At 31.9% G+C, this 18,847-nt stretch overlaps 1 protein-coding gene across 1 annotated transcript in view; it reads left to right on the forward strand.

The window, feature by feature from the left end:
• LOC118192460 (WD repeat-containing protein 20) overlaps positions 1-18,847 on the forward strand; it is a 77,270-nt gene that overhangs the window by 24,620 nt on the left and 33,803 nt on the right. Inside the window, exon 3 of the mRNA XM_035363439.2 lies at positions 9,486-10,736. Within this exon, the coding sequence (XP_035219330.1) occupies positions 9,486-10,736 (1,251 nt within the window). The remainder of the gene's footprint in view (positions 1-9,485; positions 10,737-18,847) is intronic.

The raw sequence follows: 18,847 nt of genomic DNA on the forward strand, positions 1-18,847 counted from the left end.
AGTTGCATGTAATCCTTTGGGTTGTTGAATACTGCTTGCATTTTAACAAGGTTTTTAAAATATAGTTGTATTATGAAGCAGATATTACCAAGCAATGGCAAACTTTTTTAGCAGTAAAAAAAAAAAAAGTAAATTTTTTAAAATTGTATTGTGTATGTAATAATTTCTAAACAATTTCAGAATGTGCTGTTTGTGCTGCTAGTCATACAGAAAGTAAATAAATCCATTTTTATGACCTGCTTGGTGGTGAGAATGATAGAAGAAACAAATGCTGAACTAATTAGAATGCATTTGCAATTCACTTTGCCAGTGGTATACCTTAAATCTTGCTGAATAATGCTAGGAATGTGTATAGTTGCAGCTTGGAGAAGTGCTATGGATCAGGGGTTCCTAATGGAGTTATTATTGACCACCTTAGGGGTTAAAATTGGTCAAGAAGTTGATATCCCATTATGCAGTGAAAAATGATTGACATCATTGAGATTCCATTGTTTACAAAAAAAAAAAAAAAAAAAAGAGAGAGAGAGAGAGAAGGTACTAGTAAAATTCACAATTGCGTATTGATATAAAGCTATATCATGTAATATGGAAGAAATCATATAAAATGAATTTAAGTGAAATAATACATTAAAAATTTTGATGTTTGTTTCTAGGACATTTTAAATTTAAATTTGCCAGCATGGTTCATAAAACTGCCGAACTGTGATATATCTGAATTTGATTTTATGATACAAGAAGAGTTGATCGCACTGAAGTATTATGTTTAAGCTCAAGTTTTATTCAGAACACATGATTATGCTAAGTTTTTTAATTTAAAAGGCATTCAAGAAAGATTTCTTCAAATAAAACTTGTTACCAAACCAACATTATTGAGTTTTTTTGTCGTCTTCAATAGTATAAACAGGCTTTAGTCAGGCCACTAATTTACTGCGGGAAATAAGAAACAGGTTGAATATTTTTTAATGTGGCGATTTAAAAATGAAGTTAAGCAATTTTATGTCAAATTGCATCAATACATCACATTGAAGAGTGAAATTTTGTGCAGTTATAATCTGATCATGTTTCTGAAACTTCAGATTTCTAAAATTAAAAATAATGCAGAAAATAAATAAATCTGATGAACCATTTTTTTTTCAAAACTTATATTCATATTTTCAGTTGAAATGTTTTTTTACATTTATTTGTATTATGATTGTATAATCTAATAATTTGTATAATACATGATTTATGATGTCATGTATTACAAAGAGAAAACCATTCTATCAGAAGGGGTTAATATAAGGAAAAGGTTGGACATCCTTAATCTAGTTAATATCTGGCGTATGTGTTGATCTAAATTTTAGAATTTTAAATGATGTAATGTCAAATGTGATCACTGTATATGGTTCTCATATTAGTAAATTTCGTATGAAATTCTAAACTCAGTTTGTGATTAATTTGGTAATACCAGGGATGAGATTCAAATTATTATAAAATGATGGTTATTTGGAGACAGTTAGAAAACCTATATTATGATTAGAAAGGAATAAAAATACTTTTCATAAATATACCTGTATCCAGCAGTTTAATATGAAGAATAAGTTCATTTGTTAAATGTAAAGTAAATCAGCATTGAAAACAAAAATAATGTTTTTGTTTGTATTACTCTTTCATTTTGGTGTTCAAAATAGTATGAAACAAAAGATAATGACTGTACACATATTTTTATGATATAATTTTTAATAAATATTAAATAATTCAGATTTTGTAGAATTATGTGCTGTTGTGGATAAAAATAGTTTCCACATATTATGTAATTTTCTACTATCTAAACTTATTTTTCTTTTCTGTTTCTTATTTTTTTGTAAAATTAAAGGCTGTGTTATTAAAAAATATTTTAATAATACAGCCTGTTTAAGTGCGAGTTGAATGTATAATTTTTTTGGTGAAGAGCTATGGGTAATGGATAATTTATTGAAGTATTTATATCGGCCGCTAATTTCCATAATGTGTACTGTTTTTACTTTCTAGCAGGATGAAGAATTAGTTAAGAGTAAAGAAAAATCAGTTATGTTGTTTCAAATGAATGCATTACCAGAGTTTCCAATTCTCCCGATTTTCGACCGCTGTCCCGCCAACCCGATTTACAGTATATTTCTCCCGACTTTTTCTTATTCTTAAAATTTCTCATGATTTTTATGGAACTTGGATTAATACTTCGTTATATGAACCCCTGCCCCCCCCCAAAAAAAGATTTTAAACGTCTGAAGGCAATTGAATTTTCTCTAGATTATATCTAAAACAAAATTTTGCGAATCAGATGAGAATTTCTCCTTTGTGAGTGAGAGCATACGTATCCAGAAACATTGTTCTCCAGTTCTCCAATGAGCATTGAGCTCCACTGCCTGGGCATATATTAGCAAATGAGTGCGCAAAGCAAGCTCAAGGCTGTTATTTGGATGTTCTTTAGTTATTTTGTTCATCTTGTCCTGAGTTGTGTGAATACACATGCCTTCGGGAAATAGTTTTAGAAAGTATCATTTTTTGTTATGTCTGCGAGAAAGGTGAAATACTCATGTATGTTTCAAAAATCGTACACAGTTGACTTTCCTTCCATTATTTCCTCATGGAAATGTAATAAATTTGCGATGTGTACCGTCTGTCGTTGCGATTTTTCTATTTTGCATGGTGGAAGGGCGGATGTTCTCAAACATGTGCGTACACAAAAACACAAGGACAACATCAGTTGTTTTGAAAAAAACGAAAAATTAAATTTTTCTTCGGAAACAAAGGACCAAAAGTTATTAATGCAGAATGTGTGTTCTCTGCCTTTTTACTGGAGATCAACCTGCCACTGAATGCATCGGATCACGCTGCAGCTTTATTTAGAAAAATGTTTCCCGATAGTGAAATTGCTAAGAAATACTCAAGTGCAGGGATGAAAACAGGTGCAATTGCTATAGAAATGGGTTTGAAAAATAAATCTTCAGTTATTGATTGCATTAAAACAGCTCCGTTCTGCTTCTCTGCGGATAGAAGCAATATTACCGGTTCAAAACTGTATCCAATTGTTGTTTCTTTTTTTAATCCGGAGTCTTCAAAAATTGAGTACAGTTTACTTTCTGTCCCCACTTTAGAAGAACATTCAACGGGCCTTAATATGGCACAGCTAATTATTAAAACTTTCAGTCCCTCTGGATAATTGCTTAGCGCTTGGTGCCGATAATGCACCAGTAATGGTAGGCTTAAAGACTGGTGTTGCAGGCATCTTAAGAAAGGAAAATTCAGATTTGCAGTTTGAGGTGCACCTGTCACCTCTTAAATTTAGCAGCTGAAAAGGGACAGCTTCTTTACCAATAAATGTGGATGAACACATCGATATTTATCATTATCTTGAAAGCAGTTCAAAAAGGAAGGAAAAATTAAAACAGTTCCAACAGCTGCATAATACTGAAATAAGAAAAATTTTGAAATGTATGTGTACACGCTGGCTGTCTTTAAAGAAATGCTTATCTAGAATCCTCAATCAATGGAACCCACTTCTTGCATTTTTTAAAGAAGTAAATGCTTCGAGAGTTAAGATAAAAGGCTCTATTGAAAGTTTTAAAATACCTAAAGTAAATGGAGATGTAGTTACTACTTCCATTGTTAAAAATAAGTTTGAGAAAAATAAAATAATTTCTGCACCATTCAGCAATTCAACTGGCAGTTCTCAAAATAATACTGCAAAATAAGTGTAAAGCTGATACAAATTTCTCTCAAAATAAAAAAAAGTGCTCAACACACAAAACATTTTCCGATTACTGTAAGTTTATTTTGTGAAGAACGAATATTTATGTTTTTTTCTTCGGCCCTTAACAAAGCTTTTTCCTTTTTTTTACAATTCATTTTGCCATCATTCGATGTTCTTAACACAGTTCTATAAAGCAGAATTCCATTAATTTATGTTTTGCAATCAATGGCTTATGATCTGTTTAAAGACATTTTATCAAAGTTTGTAAAACCAGTCTGTATTTTGTCTTGTAATTCTATACATGATGTGATTTATGGTGAAATAGAAAATCAGAAGAAAGATGAAGATTTGGTAATAGGAGCTGCAACTACAAAAGTAGTGAAAGAACTTTCAGAAGACAAAAATAAGTTTTATCTTCATGTTAGAAGTTACTTCTGTCGAGTATGTGATTACATGCTACATAAATTTCCAGTAAATGCTGAAAGGATTTTGCATGCTAAAGTTGCTGATGTTTCTGTCTAGCAAATGCATCTTTTTCTGATATAAGGTACTTTTTGGAACAGATTTTGAACAGATTTCCTGTGTTACTTCATTTAGTCATGAAAGATGATAATATTGATGTTGCCACTGATAAATATTGCAGTTTACAATTAGAAAACTTGGATGAAGTTATAAAATCAGCTAAGATTGACACCCAGTGGAGTTTAATTGGAAAACTGAAAGGTGCTGATGGAATTTTAAAATATAGTGAACTGTCTAGAATTATGTTGGCCATTTTGACAGTTCCCCGTAGTAATGCAGAGTGTGAGAGGATTTTCAGTGTTGTTGCAAAAATGAAGACTAAATTTAGATCTAAGACTAAAGACACATTAGACACATTAGAAAAACTTTTATTAGCGAAAGCAGGCCTACGTGGCAATTGCTATGAACAAAATCATGAAGTTTCTTTCTTAACGAAATCAAAATCTGCCACTGTTCATAACATTTGTATGAAAACTGATTAAAGTGTCTTTTTTTTTTTTTTTTTTTTTTTTGTGTGTGTGTGTGTGTGTGTTTTGTTTTCTTAAATGATGTAAGTAATAAAAATGTTTTTTTTTTTTTTTTTTGTGTGTGTAAAGTATTTTTGTGTTGCTTGCATTTAAGAATTAGTAACTATTTAAAGTTAATTCATTATTAAAAACTATATTTTTATCATTTAAAATGTCTTTCTAACATTGTGAAAAATCTTCTGATTTCGTAAAAAAATCTCCTGATTTTTGAGTGTCATAGGTTGGCAAGGATGCTTTACCTTTTAATATTATTGTAAAGATGGTTGCAGCACTTCTTCTGCTCTTGATTTTACTTTACTCCTATTCAAAATTTTGACAATCAGGAAAGGGGAATTAAAAGTCCATAAATAGAGTTTCTATTTGAAAAAAATGGAGTATTAAAAAAATATGAAATAGTTGTTAGTTTACTTGAAACATTTCTAACTATTCATAAAGTGTTTTATTACTTTAGAAACAATATCTAGCATCACTTCTTGCACGATTCTGAATTATAGCAGAAGGCTCCTATTAATATGAAATTTGGTCATGCCTGATCTATAGCTTACTCTTTCTAATATTGAAGCCATTACTTTATAACATGCTGCCAGGGCATTTTATTACCCATGTACTGCATACGCTGTTGCTATTTCATTATCTTTATTTTTTTAATCTATTCCTTTCATTACCCATACTACACATTTATTTTTTTTAATCCATGTGACCTGACAAATTAAAAGTTCCAAGTTGTCATTTAGTGTGACATAAGCTTTTATCTTTCAAGGTAAAAGCATGCATTGTTTAACTCTCTGAGCAGTGCACATATTTCTGGATGTGTCATGAAAACCTGTACTTTAACAGCCTTTATTAGCTAAATCTGATTACAGTCAAAAGTCGTTAATCCGGACTCGTCGGGACTTCTGCGATTCCGGATTATTGATTTTTCCGGATTATAGATCATCAGTTTAAATCTCGTAAGATAGCATGCAGAGATTCTAAAATTAAAAATATGAAACCGTAATTTATGAAATAAAGAACATTATGATCTAAAGCAGTGCTCTGCAACCTTTTCTCACCTGCGACACACAAAAAATCTTTCTGGAATTTCGTGGCACACCAAAGAGTTCCGAGTTATCAAGGAAGTGCCGAAAAAATTCAAATGCTGAGACACTTACAATCACACACACAACCACACAACAGTGAAATATATAAAAACATTTAAAATAGACATTATTAAGGAAAAAAAATTGTCATTGTGTATTAAATAAATGATAAAAAATTGCAAAATGTCAAATACATGTATTTGATGGCGGCACACCTATATCCTACTCATGGCACACCGGTTGCGGAGCACTGATCTAAAGAGTATCAAAATTTACCAAAAAAGCTTAATATTTATTTGTTTACTTTATTAAACATTTCTTTCAATGTAAGTTGTTTAAGTTGCTTCATTTAATGTGATAATACTTTTTCTTTAATTCTATAAACAGATGTAATTTCTTGTTCGGTTACAAAGTTCCGCTGTTCAAGTCCCGTAATTGCTGTGCTGAGAATACCGACTAACTTGTCAATCGAAATTTTTTCATTTTCACTAACCTCTTTGTCACCTTCTTCATGTCTCTATCCATTTTTTGCAGCAATTCCACTTTCTGTTTGATGGACATCGAAACATACTTTCGTTTTGTAGATCCTTTGGGAGCTCCAGCATCGGAAATTCTATTTGACATAATCGAAAGTTCAAGTTTACTTTTATAAAATTGCTCTTACAGTCTGCAAAAAATAATAATCCAATTTGAAGACTAAGGAACAACGCAATCATCAACCTTAACTGAAATAGATAATTAGATAATTTTAGCTTATACCATCAGTTATACATTAAACGCATTCTGCGCCTGCGCACATGCATATGTGCAGTCGTAAAGGTCTTGCGCGCACGCGTAAACGCCTTTGCGCATGTGTCAAAGCGGCGCATGCGCAGAAAGTTTTTAGCTTTGAGGTCCGGATTATGGGTGTCCGAATTAACGACTTTTGACCGGATATACTTATTTTAGCCTTTATTTTCATAAACTTACATTTATTGACATATCTACTAGCGGTTCTCAACCTTTTGACTAACTCGTTCCACCTAAACAAAAGCTGAAAATCATTAGTAAAACCATTACACTTTACAGTGATTATTTTTTCAGTTTCTGAAGAGAAATATTAAAAAAATATTTTGTCATTTGCACAACCTATTGCCTATTTGTATTAAATATGCAGATGTAAAAAATATTAGATTAAAAATTGGTTACCATTTTAATTCTCAAAATTTGAGTTATAATACTTTTAATTCCAAAGTTTGCTGGGAAATCTTTGTCTGTTTAAAAGAGATCAACTTGTTTATGCTCGTCTTGTTTCACTTAGTTTTAACCGTAAATTAGGATACACTTTTAATTTTATTCTGTCGTTATTTTTCAAATATAACATGGAAGAAAATCCTTGTTCACACAAATAAGTTGTACAAAATGGCAATAAAAATTAAATAGCTTTATTTGAAATGCCTTTGAATTCTTTTTTTCCAGTTCAGCCCAAAGTCAATAAGAAATCTCCAGTTAGAGTTTGATGAAAGGAAATTTCTATCAATTATTCTTTTTCTTCATGAGATTTTTTAAATTAATAGTTAAAAATACTTTGCTTCTTTGTGTACCACCAGTGGTACGCGTACCACTGGTTGAGTGATTTATACTATTAAAGAAACTAAGAAGGGAAAATCTCTTAAGCTAATATACACCAAATGCAAAAAAAAAAACTTATGACCGGATGAAGCCGGTCATGGCACTCAGATGGTTAATTAACTGAATGGTTTAATAGTGATGTAGATAATTTTTTAATAATAGTATCTGCATCCGATATTTTTATGAATGTAGTATGCATCTTTCTTATACATAAGATGTGGCTGATGTGTTATATCATGTACCTTGTAACAAAATAGTGATTTATGCCGCATCTAACGATGAGTTTTAATGTTTTTTTTAATCTTTTCAAGATTCAGGTTAGCTACTATGTTAACTGTTTTGAACATTTATTTATATACAGGGTGGTTCAAAACTAGATGTCAAAAATGTAAAGGCAGGTAGAAGGGACCTAAATAAGCAGATTTCATATAGGAATGTATGTATGGTAATGCCACATGGAGCCAGAAGAGTGCTGATGAGTACGGCATATAAAAGCTGGATTTTGCATTTCCCGCACGGATTCCGAGCAACATGCATTGTTACAGCAATGCAGAGCTTACCGACATGCATTTCGTGTATGGGGCTGCACAAGGAAGTAGATTAACTGCTCAAATAATGTACAGAGAGGTCTTAACTGAACTTTCGGTTGATGTTCAGCCAGCTGTTTGGAGACAAATGTGGTTCCAGCACGATGGAGCCCCAGATCATTTCAGCCGGAACATCAGGAATCACCTGGACGCTATCTACGGCTAGCATTAAATAATAGGATGGGACGGATCAGTTCCCTGGCCATGTTCTTCTGCGCAGAAGATCTTTAGCTACTGGACATGTGCTTGACATGCCTGATGTCTTTTCTAATGTACGTCAATCCATGCGCTGCTGCTGATCTCGTATCGCTGTTGGTGGTCACTCTTTCAAGCACCTATTGTAAACTGTTAATATTTTTTTCCCTTTTGTCTTTACTTGACTTTTCAGTTTCCTGTGATTCGTACTGCTTTGCGTGCTAACACTTTAATGCAGCATTATTGCACACACATTTGTGTACAAAATCTGCTTAATCAGGTCTTCTCTACCTGCCTTTCAGCTTTTGACATATAGTTTTGAACCATCCTGTATATATGCTCTAATATAATGAACTACAGGAGTATTTTGAGAAAAATGTGCAATCGCAGTTTCTGTGATATTAGGTCTTCCAAGATATAAAAATTATTTTTGATGGTAGTTGTAGACTAATAAATATTATTATTATAGTTATAAAATAATGAAAATTATTGTTAATGATAGTTATGTTGTAGACCAATGAAATTATTTAAGCAGATTTTGCTTTACAAAATTAGTTTATCGTGTTTTCATGATGTTGCACTGGTGCTTAGCAGGGTAATTTTTTTAAATATACAGCCAAACCTCAATTAACTAAGAGTTTCTGACTCTTGAAGTATGAGACCAATGTACTTCCATGTAGTGGACACTTCCTAATAATGGACAGAAGTCATCTCGTGAGAATCTGCTAACATAGGGATTGGACTGAACTTAGGCTGTTTTTTGTCAAAGCTTTGATGTTTTAGTTATCAGATGTTTTTGTTTAAGGAATGCAGTTAATTTTTCAAATTTTGCCCAGGGCAATGATTAACAGAAATATGCTAAAAATGAGAAGTGTCAGATACAGGTTTTTTTTTTTTTTTTTATATTACTTCTGGCACTTACTGTTTTACTTCTGTAGAATTTCTAACTATATTTTTTGAAAAATTTAACCATTAAAGTGTATGTGTAATATTGTTAACAAATAAGCATGACTGTTAACAAGTGCACTTAAAACTTTTGAAACTGGTACTGCAAATTTTAATTGAGTACATCAGATTTCATTATTATATTCTTGATATTAGCATTTACTTTCTTTAAATATGGCATTCTGAGTGAAATTTTTTTATTTATTTTAATCTGCTAACTGTGCATTAATCACTTCTGTTGGTCATTTTAGTGAAACTTTTATTTTTCTTTAGCTGCTTGCTTATTCATATTTTTAATTTTTTTCAGAGGCTAATTGATAAAACAAAAGTAACCTGCTTGAAGTGGGTGCCTGGTTCCCAGAACCTCTTTCTAGTGTCTCATAGCAGTGGACAGATGTATGTGTATAAAGAAGATCTGCCCTGTGGCAATACACCTCCGCATTATCAACTTTTTAAGCAAGGAGAAGGTTTTGCCGTATATACATGTAAAACAAAAAGTACAAGAAACCCACTTTATAGGTGGGTGATAGGTTTTGGTGCTTTAAATGAATTTTCTTTTTCTCCTTGTTCTAAATATCTTGCAACAGTTAGTCAAGATGGCTTCTTAAGGATTTTTAATTATGACACTATGGACCTAGTAGGAATTGTAAGAAGCTTTTTTGGTGGTTTATTATGTGTGTGTTGGAGTCCAGATGGCAAATACGTTGTGACTGGAGGAGAGGATGACCTAGTAACAGTTTGGTCATTTCAAGAAAAGAGAGTAATTGCTCGAGGCCATGGCCATAAGTCATGGGTTAGTGTTGTTGCATTTGATGCATTTACTTATACTGATTCAGATAGGCTTGATTTAAGTGGAAGTGAGGAAGAAGTGAATCAGCAATTACCTTCTGATAGTGTAAGTGAATCTTCCAAAGGATTAGCTTCAGGAAGTAAAACTGCCTCAGGCAGTTTGCTTCTACCATCTGTATGTGCAAGAAATTCCCTTTCTGGTAGTAAGTCCTTAAATATAACCTCTTACAGGTTCGGCTCTGTTGGACAAGATACACAGTTGTGCCTGTGGGACCTGACAGAGGACGTTTTAAAGCAGCCAATAGGGAGGACAAGAACTAGTATGTTGCTCAATAGTCCAAGTACTCACCTTCCATCTTTAAGTAAATGCAATAGTGTTGGTAATGCACAAGCTAACTGTTATACAAAAGAAACAGCATTGATGGATGGAAATCTTGGATTAGCGAGTCTCAGTATAGGAAGCAAAAGTGCTACTCTAGAAAAAGACAAAAAGCCTGAAAAAGAACATAAGCGAAATTTTAGCCTTGCTTCAAGGAATGCCGATAAAAATAGCCTTAATAAATCCAACCAAAATAAAGTTTTGGATGATCCTGTGAAACTAATAGGAACACCTCTCTGTCCTCGGAGAGATGAAGTTTCAATGCTTGAACCTCTTATATGCAAGAAATTAGCACATGAAAGGTTAACTGCATTAGTTTTTAGAGAGGAGTGCTTTGTAATTGCCTGCCAAGAAGGTTTTGTCTGTACATGGGCAAGGCCTGGTAAAGGTGTAAGTATAATTTTTTATATATGGAGTTCAAATTATTTAAAATATGTATAATCTTTGAAAGTATGGTATTTTTTAAAATTTAGATTTGAAAGCATGTATCTTAAAAAATTACTAAGTTTGTCATGTCACTAATTTAAACTATGGCTATAAATTAATGTAGTCATTTAATGGGTATAAATTAGGTAATTATAATGAACTTATATGCAGAAAAACATATTTCGTGTGTTTCTTTCCTTTAAATTTTAGTGATTTCCTTTAAATTAACAATGACATTTATAACTTTGTATATAACATACATAATGTTTATAACTTTGTAACATTATGTAACTTTGTGTCGATTATACATAGTGGAATTAAACAACTGAAAATATTCATTTTATAGAAAGACATTTAGTGTCCGAAAAGCTGTAAGGTGTTTTGGAAGCAATAGATGAAAATTTTTGCTGTCTGATTCCAGTCAAAAGGTGTTTATTTTCAAATATTACTGAATTTATAACTTGAAGCATTGTAAATGTATGTTCATCCAGGAGGGTTAGTAATGGATAGAAGGAATGAAATAATATATCTGTCTTGAGATGTTTGATGTTGGGAAGAAATTAATATCTGTACTGATTTATATATGTAGAAGCTTGCCTTTAAAATGCTTGGCATAAAATTCATCTCTATAGTTTAAGATAAAAAATGAAAGAAGAGCAGTTGGGGAAATTTTTTTTCTTCTTTTTTTTCCCTCTCTCTTTTTAAAATATTTGTTTTGATATTTAATAATTATTTTATGTTAAAAGTAATATATTAAGAATTGTATTAAGCAAAAATTATGAATTTCTTTTGGAGTGTCTGGATTTTTCTCAAGGTTAGTAAAGTTTTCAATGTGTAATTATACTTTGATTTCTGTTAATTGCTGAGTAAAATTAAATGTGCAACCTTCTAAACAAATTCAAAATTAATTCATCAAACTAAGTCTTATAATATTTTTTGTTATGCTTTCAAATTCAATAGTGATTAAAATAAAACTTGCTCTCTAAAACTTAGACAAATGTTTTGAAGAATTTACCATTAAAATCTTCAAAAATTTAAAAATAGGCATATTAAAATTAAAAACTGAAAAATCATGCTGTTTCTTAGTAAAAATGTGTACAGTTATAAAATTTTAAACACGTGAAAAAATTCTGTTTCTCTTTTTAAGAAAAATACATGATGTAATCGGCTCGTATGAAAAGTCTGTATTGTTGAATAAAATTTAAATTAAAAATGTTTTAATGCAGTGCAATGTTTATCTGCATATCTTTGGATAGCCAAAAAATATTAAAAAAGTTTAGTAGTAGTAGGGTATCTCTGTAGGGTTAGTATGTATAAGGCTATGGTCTTGGGAAGAATTAACTATTAGAACATAAAAATAATATAATGGTGGTGGAAGCATGCACAATAGAAATTTTGCAGTCAGTGCATTATAGGCTGTCAAAGACGTATTTTATTCATGACATGTAAGTAACATTAAAGAATTGTTAAAAAATTCAGGTAGCCTAACTTTTTTAATTATTAATGCAGGATTGAGCAGTGTACTTTTAAAACAGTCAAGATAGATGAGTGATTTTATGCATCGTCGACTAGATAACAAATGTCTATATGTCATGAGTTCAGTTTTACTGCAGTTTTTAGCTAAAAAATATTTAAAAAGTGTAGTAGTAGTAGGGTATCTCTGTAGGGCTAGTATGCATAAGGCTATGGTCTTGGGAAGAATTAACTATTAGAACATAAAAATAATATATATTATTTTAGTCTTTCTGTTATAAAACTTCAATATAATCATTAGATTTTATCTGAATCAGTTGTGCCTCTTAATAAATTTTAGATGGAGTTTTTTAATTCATATATACATTAACCGCTTAACGACCGTTCCCGAGATATCTCGAGAATAATCTCATTTGCCATTTTGATTTTCCTATGAACAAGTTAACTCAGGCTGAAAATTTTACAGATATTTAATACCCGTAATATCACGTGACAATCGACACTCTGCTGTGTATTTGTTTTCTTAGCTGTGGGAGGGGTCCAAGTGGCTTTTGTGATTACCAGCTCGAAGTGATTACCCTTGAGCAGTAATGGCACTATTATTGTGCAGACTGTGATGTGCCGCTATGTGTTACACCATGTGTCAGACTGTACCATACTGTCAATGACATTTATAGATTGTAAAATGTAGTTACTTGATTTTTACTTTATCTCTTATTACCCAATATAACCTAGACTACAGTTCTGTATTACTTTTTGGGCTAGATTGTGCTTTTTTTTTTTTTTTTTTTTTTGTTTTTGTTTTTTGGCTGCTTTATTAAATCCCGAGTTAGCTCGGGTAATGTCATGAACTATAATAAATATCTTGTTTTGTTCATGAAAAAAATTTTTTTTGTGCCTTACAAAGCTACATCTAGTGATCTATAATAAAAATGTATAAAAAATTGGCCATTTTCGTCATAATTTTTAATATAAATTCGGTCATCAAGTGTTTAATGAGTTTAAATGTTTAAGCAGTCTCATTCTGTAAAATAAACATAATTGATGTGAATTAAGTTAAACAATATGATGTTTGTCTGCTAGAAAAGACAATAGTGATAAAAGCTAAATGACTGGATCATACCATTTTACTACCTGAGGAGTTTTGTATTGTGATGTGGTATAAATAAGTGATGTTCATTTATTCATTATTAACTAGTACCAGGTATTTATTACTACTTGATTCTGAATTAAATACTTCCAGCTTTATGAAATACCATTTAGCATTACAAGAAGAATCTGAAATTATCGAAAATGGAGTCATTTCAGTTAAAATGGAGTCATTCTAGGGCATATTTTAAAAATTGCTTGAGCACACACGGAATTTTTCCATAATACTTTGTATGCCTAAAACTGAAGCAGGGAAAAACTTGGTTATTTTCTGATATTCTTTATGGGAGAATTTTTTTAAAAGTCCTCTTTAATTACAGTACTGATTTCTTCACAAATTCTGGAGGGAAAAAAAAGAAGTATGCATTTTGTAGGGAACTGCCTGTTATAGCAGAAGAGCAGTGTATTGTAATCGTTTATCCACTAGGCAAATTAAAGGGACATAAAATATTCAAACAATTTCATTGCCACTTCTTGAAACAGGAATATTTTATGCAAGGCTGAGCAAATTGTGGGCTGTTTAAGAAGCCCACATTTTGCATACTTCTCACATGCTCCTCAAAATGTTGAACATTTTCTGAAGAAAGGGTAATATATGGGTGTACGTATGGGAGCTGTTTCCGACAGCATGTTGTGTGCGGTAACACTGGAGTTTTGCTTAGGGGACAAGTATGCCCTTTCTATTTGCAGAAAACTTGCGCATTGATATGTGAAAATAATGCTCATTGCATCGAACTCATTGTCTGATTTATACAGCTATTTTTTTAAACTGAAATGTTCTAATTCAGAAGTCAAACAACAATGTTCTGTTTAGCTATGGCTGAAGCTGTTTTTGTATAAGGTGGAGTGTTCTATGTTATACTGTTCATGTATGTGCTGATATGGATCTATATGTTAACTAGCAACAGGAATTTTTTGTCAGTATTTGGGGTGGCATCATGAGTAAGTTTTTGATTGGGCTTTATCTGCTTTTAAACCAACTTTATGGGGGAGCTTATCCACGTTTTTCTAAAAGTTTTGCTGGAATTACAGGAGGATTTTTGATGGTCATTCAGTCTCTAATGTGTTTAAGTGTAATGGGTAAGTAGTAGGAAGCTCTGAATGCAGTTCTTATTGGCATTATTTAAATAACATTAGTCATACATTTTCCATTTATATATTCTAGAAAACTGATGATAAATCTCCATGGAAAGTTTTATTTTGTGAACTTTGCATGTTTTCTCCACTTAATTAAGTTTATGCAACTTTCCGATTGCAGTGAAAAACATATCTAGTTCTGTCATAAACTTTGACTTGTCAACTAAAATACAAGTAACAGAGTTGCCAACCCGATTTACAGTATATTTCTCCCGACTTTTTCTTATTCTTAATATTTCTCACGATTTTTATGGAACTTGGCTTAATACTTCATTATATGAACAAATAAAAGTGATTTTGGACGTCTGAAAGCAACTGAATTTTCTCTAGATTATATCTAAAATGAAACCTTGCGAATCAGATGAGAACTTCTGCTTTGTGATTGACAGCATCTGTATCCAGAAACGTCGTTCTCCAGTTCTCCAATGGGCATCAAGCTCCACTGCGTGTCATCTGGCATATATTAGCCAATGAGCATAAAGCAAGCTCAAGGCTGTTGGCCGTTCTTTGGATGTTCTTTCGCTATTTCGTTCATCTTGTCCTGAGTTTTGTGAGTACACGTGCCTTTAGGAAATAGTTTTAGAAATTATCGTTTTAGAAATTTGCGATGTGTACCATCTGTCGTTGCGATTTTTCGATTTCGCTTGGTGGAAGGGCAGATGTTTTCAAACATGTGCGTAGACATAAACACAAGGACAACATGAGTTGCTTTGAAAAAACGAAAAATTAAATTTTTCTTCGGAAACAAAAGACCAAAAAGTGATTAATGCAGAATGTCTGTTCTCTGCCTTTTTACTGGAGCACAACCTGCCACTGAATGCATCGGATCACGCTGCAGCTTTATTTAGAAAAATATTTCCCGATAGTGAAATCGCTAAGAAATACTCAAGTGCAAGGACCAAAACAGGTGCAATTGTTAAAGAAATGGGTTTGAAAAATAAATCTTCAGTTATTGATTGCATTAAAACAGCTCCGTTCTGCCTCTCTACGGATGGAAGCAATAATACCAATTCAAAACTGTATCCAATTGTTGTTTCTATTTTTAATCCAGAGTCTTCAGAAATTGAATGCAGTTTACTTTCTGTCCCCACTTTAGAAGGACATTCGAGAGGCTTTAATATAGCACAGCTAATTATTAAAACTTTAAAATAAAATGCAGTCCCTCTGGATAATTGCTTAGCGCTTGGTGCCGATAATGCACCAGTAATGGTAGGCTTGATGACTGGTGTTGCAGGCATCTTAAGAAAGGCAAATTCAGATTTGCAGATTATGAGGTGCACCTGTCACCTCTTAAATTTAGCAGCTGAAAAAAGGGCAGCTTCTTTACCATTAAATGTGGATGAACACATTGTTGATATTTATTATTATCTTGAAAGGAGTTCTAAAAGAAAGGAAAAATTTAAACAGTTCCAACAGCTGCATAATACTGAAATGAGAAAAATTTTGAAACGTGTGTACACGCTGGTTGTCTTTAAAGAAATGCTTATCTAGAATCCTCGATCAATGGAACCCACTTCTTGCATTTTTTTAAAGAAGAAGTAAATGCTTCGAGAGTTAAGATAAAAGGCTCTATTGAAAGTTATAAAGTACCTAAAGTAAATGAAGATGTAGTTACTACTTCCATTGTTAAAAATGGGTTTGAGAAAAATAAAGTAATTTCTGCATCATTCAGCAATTCAACTGGCAGTTCTCAAAATAATACTGCAAAATATAAGCGTAAAGCTGATACAAATTTCTCTCAAAATAAAAAAAAAAAAATTGCTCAACACACGAAACATTTTCCGTTTACTGTAAGTTTATCTTGTGAAGAATGAATATTTATGTTTTTTTCTTCGGACCTTAACAAAGCTTTTTGCTTTTTTTTACAATTCATTTTGCCAGCATTCGATGTTCTGAACACAATTCTACAAAGCAGAATTCCATTAATTCATGTTTTGCAATCAATGATTTATGATCTGTTTAAAGACATTTTATCAAAGTTTGTAAAACCAGTCTGTGTTTTGTCTTGTAATTCTATATATGATGTGATTTATGGTGAAACAGAAAATCAGAAGAAAGATGAAGATTTGGTAATAGAGCTGCAACTACAAAAGTAGTGGAAGAACTTTCAGAAGAAAACAAAAGTAAGTTTTATCTTCATGTTACAAGTTACTTCTGTCGAGTATCTGATTACACACTACATAAATTTCCAGTCAACGATGAAGTGATTTTGCATGCTAAAGTTGCTGATATTTCTGCTCTAGCAAATGCATCTTTTTCTGATATAAGGTACTTTTTGAACAGATTTCCTGTGTTACTTCGTTTAGTCATGAAAGATGATGATATTGATGTTGCTACTGATGTACTTCAGTCGCAATTTTGCAGTTTACAATTAGAAAACTTGGATGAAGTTATAAAATCAGCTAGGATTGACACCCAGTGGAGGTTAATTGGAAAATTGAAAGGTGCTGATGGAATTTTAAAATATAGTGAACTCTCTAGAATTATGTTGGCCATCTTGACAGTTCCCGATAGTAATGCGGAGTGTGAGAGGATTTTCAGTGTTGCGAAAACGAGAACTAAATTTAGATCTAATATTAGTGATGACACATTAGAAAAACTTTTATTAGCGAAAGCAGGCCTACGTGGCAATTGCTATGAACAAAATTATGAAGTTTCTTTCTTAACGAGAGCAAAATCTGCCACTGTCCATAACATTTGTATGAAAACTGATTAAAGTGCCTTTTTTTTTTTTTTTTTAAAAACGATGAAAGTAATAAAAATGTTTTTTATGTCTAAGGTATTTTTGTTTTGCTTGCATTTAAGACTTAGTAACTATTTAAAGTTAATTCATTATTAAAAACTATATTTTTATCATTTAAAAAGTCTTTTTAACATTGTGAAAAATCTCCTGATTTCTTAAAAAAATCTCCTGATTTTTGAGTGTCATAGGTTGGCAAGTATGAAGTAATCATTGTGGGTTAATTAAATACATAAAGAGAAACATGCCTTTAGTGATATCTAGGCAACCACTGACTGTTGAATACTAAATCATGTCTGTCACCTATATTGCATGATACGAGCAAAGATAACTTTTCCATGAGGTAATGCTCGTGTTTGCAGTATGTATAAAGCAAGAGCATGAGTAAAGGTTGTTACCCCCTTTCTTTGTCTATCATCATTAAATAAGGACTCTTGAGAAGATGGGAATTGTTCTCATTCTGTAGTTCTTACCTCTTTTATGGTCTTGCAGGTATCTCTTAGAATGTAAAAAGGTTGCTTTATTCTAGTACTGTGGAGGTGGCTATGTGTCACATCATCACGATGCAGTACCATGTACTTGTATTTTTTAACATTAATATTTAATAAGCTTCACCTCTTAAAATGACTTACAAAATATTCTGTGCCTTGTTACCAAATGCTTATAACAGTACTAGCATGTGTTCAATACCATGAAAGCAGTATCACAGTGTTGATCAGAACATTCAAGTTAGGATGAGGCATGCTTATGCATTACCACAGAATTGGTTAAATCCCCTGCAGAATGTTTCAAGATTTATCTTTGATTGACTCTTCTTTAAGTCTCATTTTTATACTGGTGAATCACTAGGGTCATAATTTGCTGTGTTTATTCAATATTTTTGTGAATGATAATTCCCCAATTTCCCAATGCCATGTTGTTGCTATCCTAGCATGAAATGCATTTATTTGCACAGTAGTACTTGTACTAGAAAATGATATTCACTCACTTGGCATTTAAATTAGAAAATCAACATCAGAGGAAGTTATATTTACATTCAAGAGAAACATTGATATCAGCATTCATATGTATGAAACTGTTATCCAGTGGACCAAGCAGGTATTGTTCTAAATTATTTTGCATGGAAGTACCTCAATTATACATATAGTCTTTTAAATCGTGAGCATGTGAAGCTGTACTACATCCCTTAATTGCTAAAAATTCCACTCTATTGCTTGTGGCACAGCATTTTGGACTTGCTGTTAAAGCTGTATTTAAAAATTTACAACCTAGATTTGTATAATTATTTTACTTTTTGTTTTCATAACCTTCTATTCCTTAGGATATTTAGATCATTAAAGAATTTATAGAAACAAAATATTTTAAATAATGTGTTAATATGTACTAAGTGACAGCACATTTCATAACCAAATAAATGCGGTCATGCTGGTGTTAAAAACTTGCAAATTTTCCAAAATGCGACGTTAAGGCAAATAACAGGTGATTATTCAGAAATGTGCATCTCCACAAGGAGCTTTACCTTTATAGCAAAAAACCTCTTAAAAATTCTTTGTAAACATCAGTAAAGTTTAGAATA

The sequence above is a fragment of the Stegodyphus dumicola genome, chromosome X2 (genome assembly GCF_044657685.1).
Source record: "Stegodyphus dumicola isolate Sdum_Otavi_A_Nest chromosome X2, ASM4465768v1".
In the NCBI taxonomy this organism is placed as follows: Eukaryota; Metazoa; Arthropoda; class Arachnida; order Araneae; family Eresidae; genus Stegodyphus; species Stegodyphus dumicola.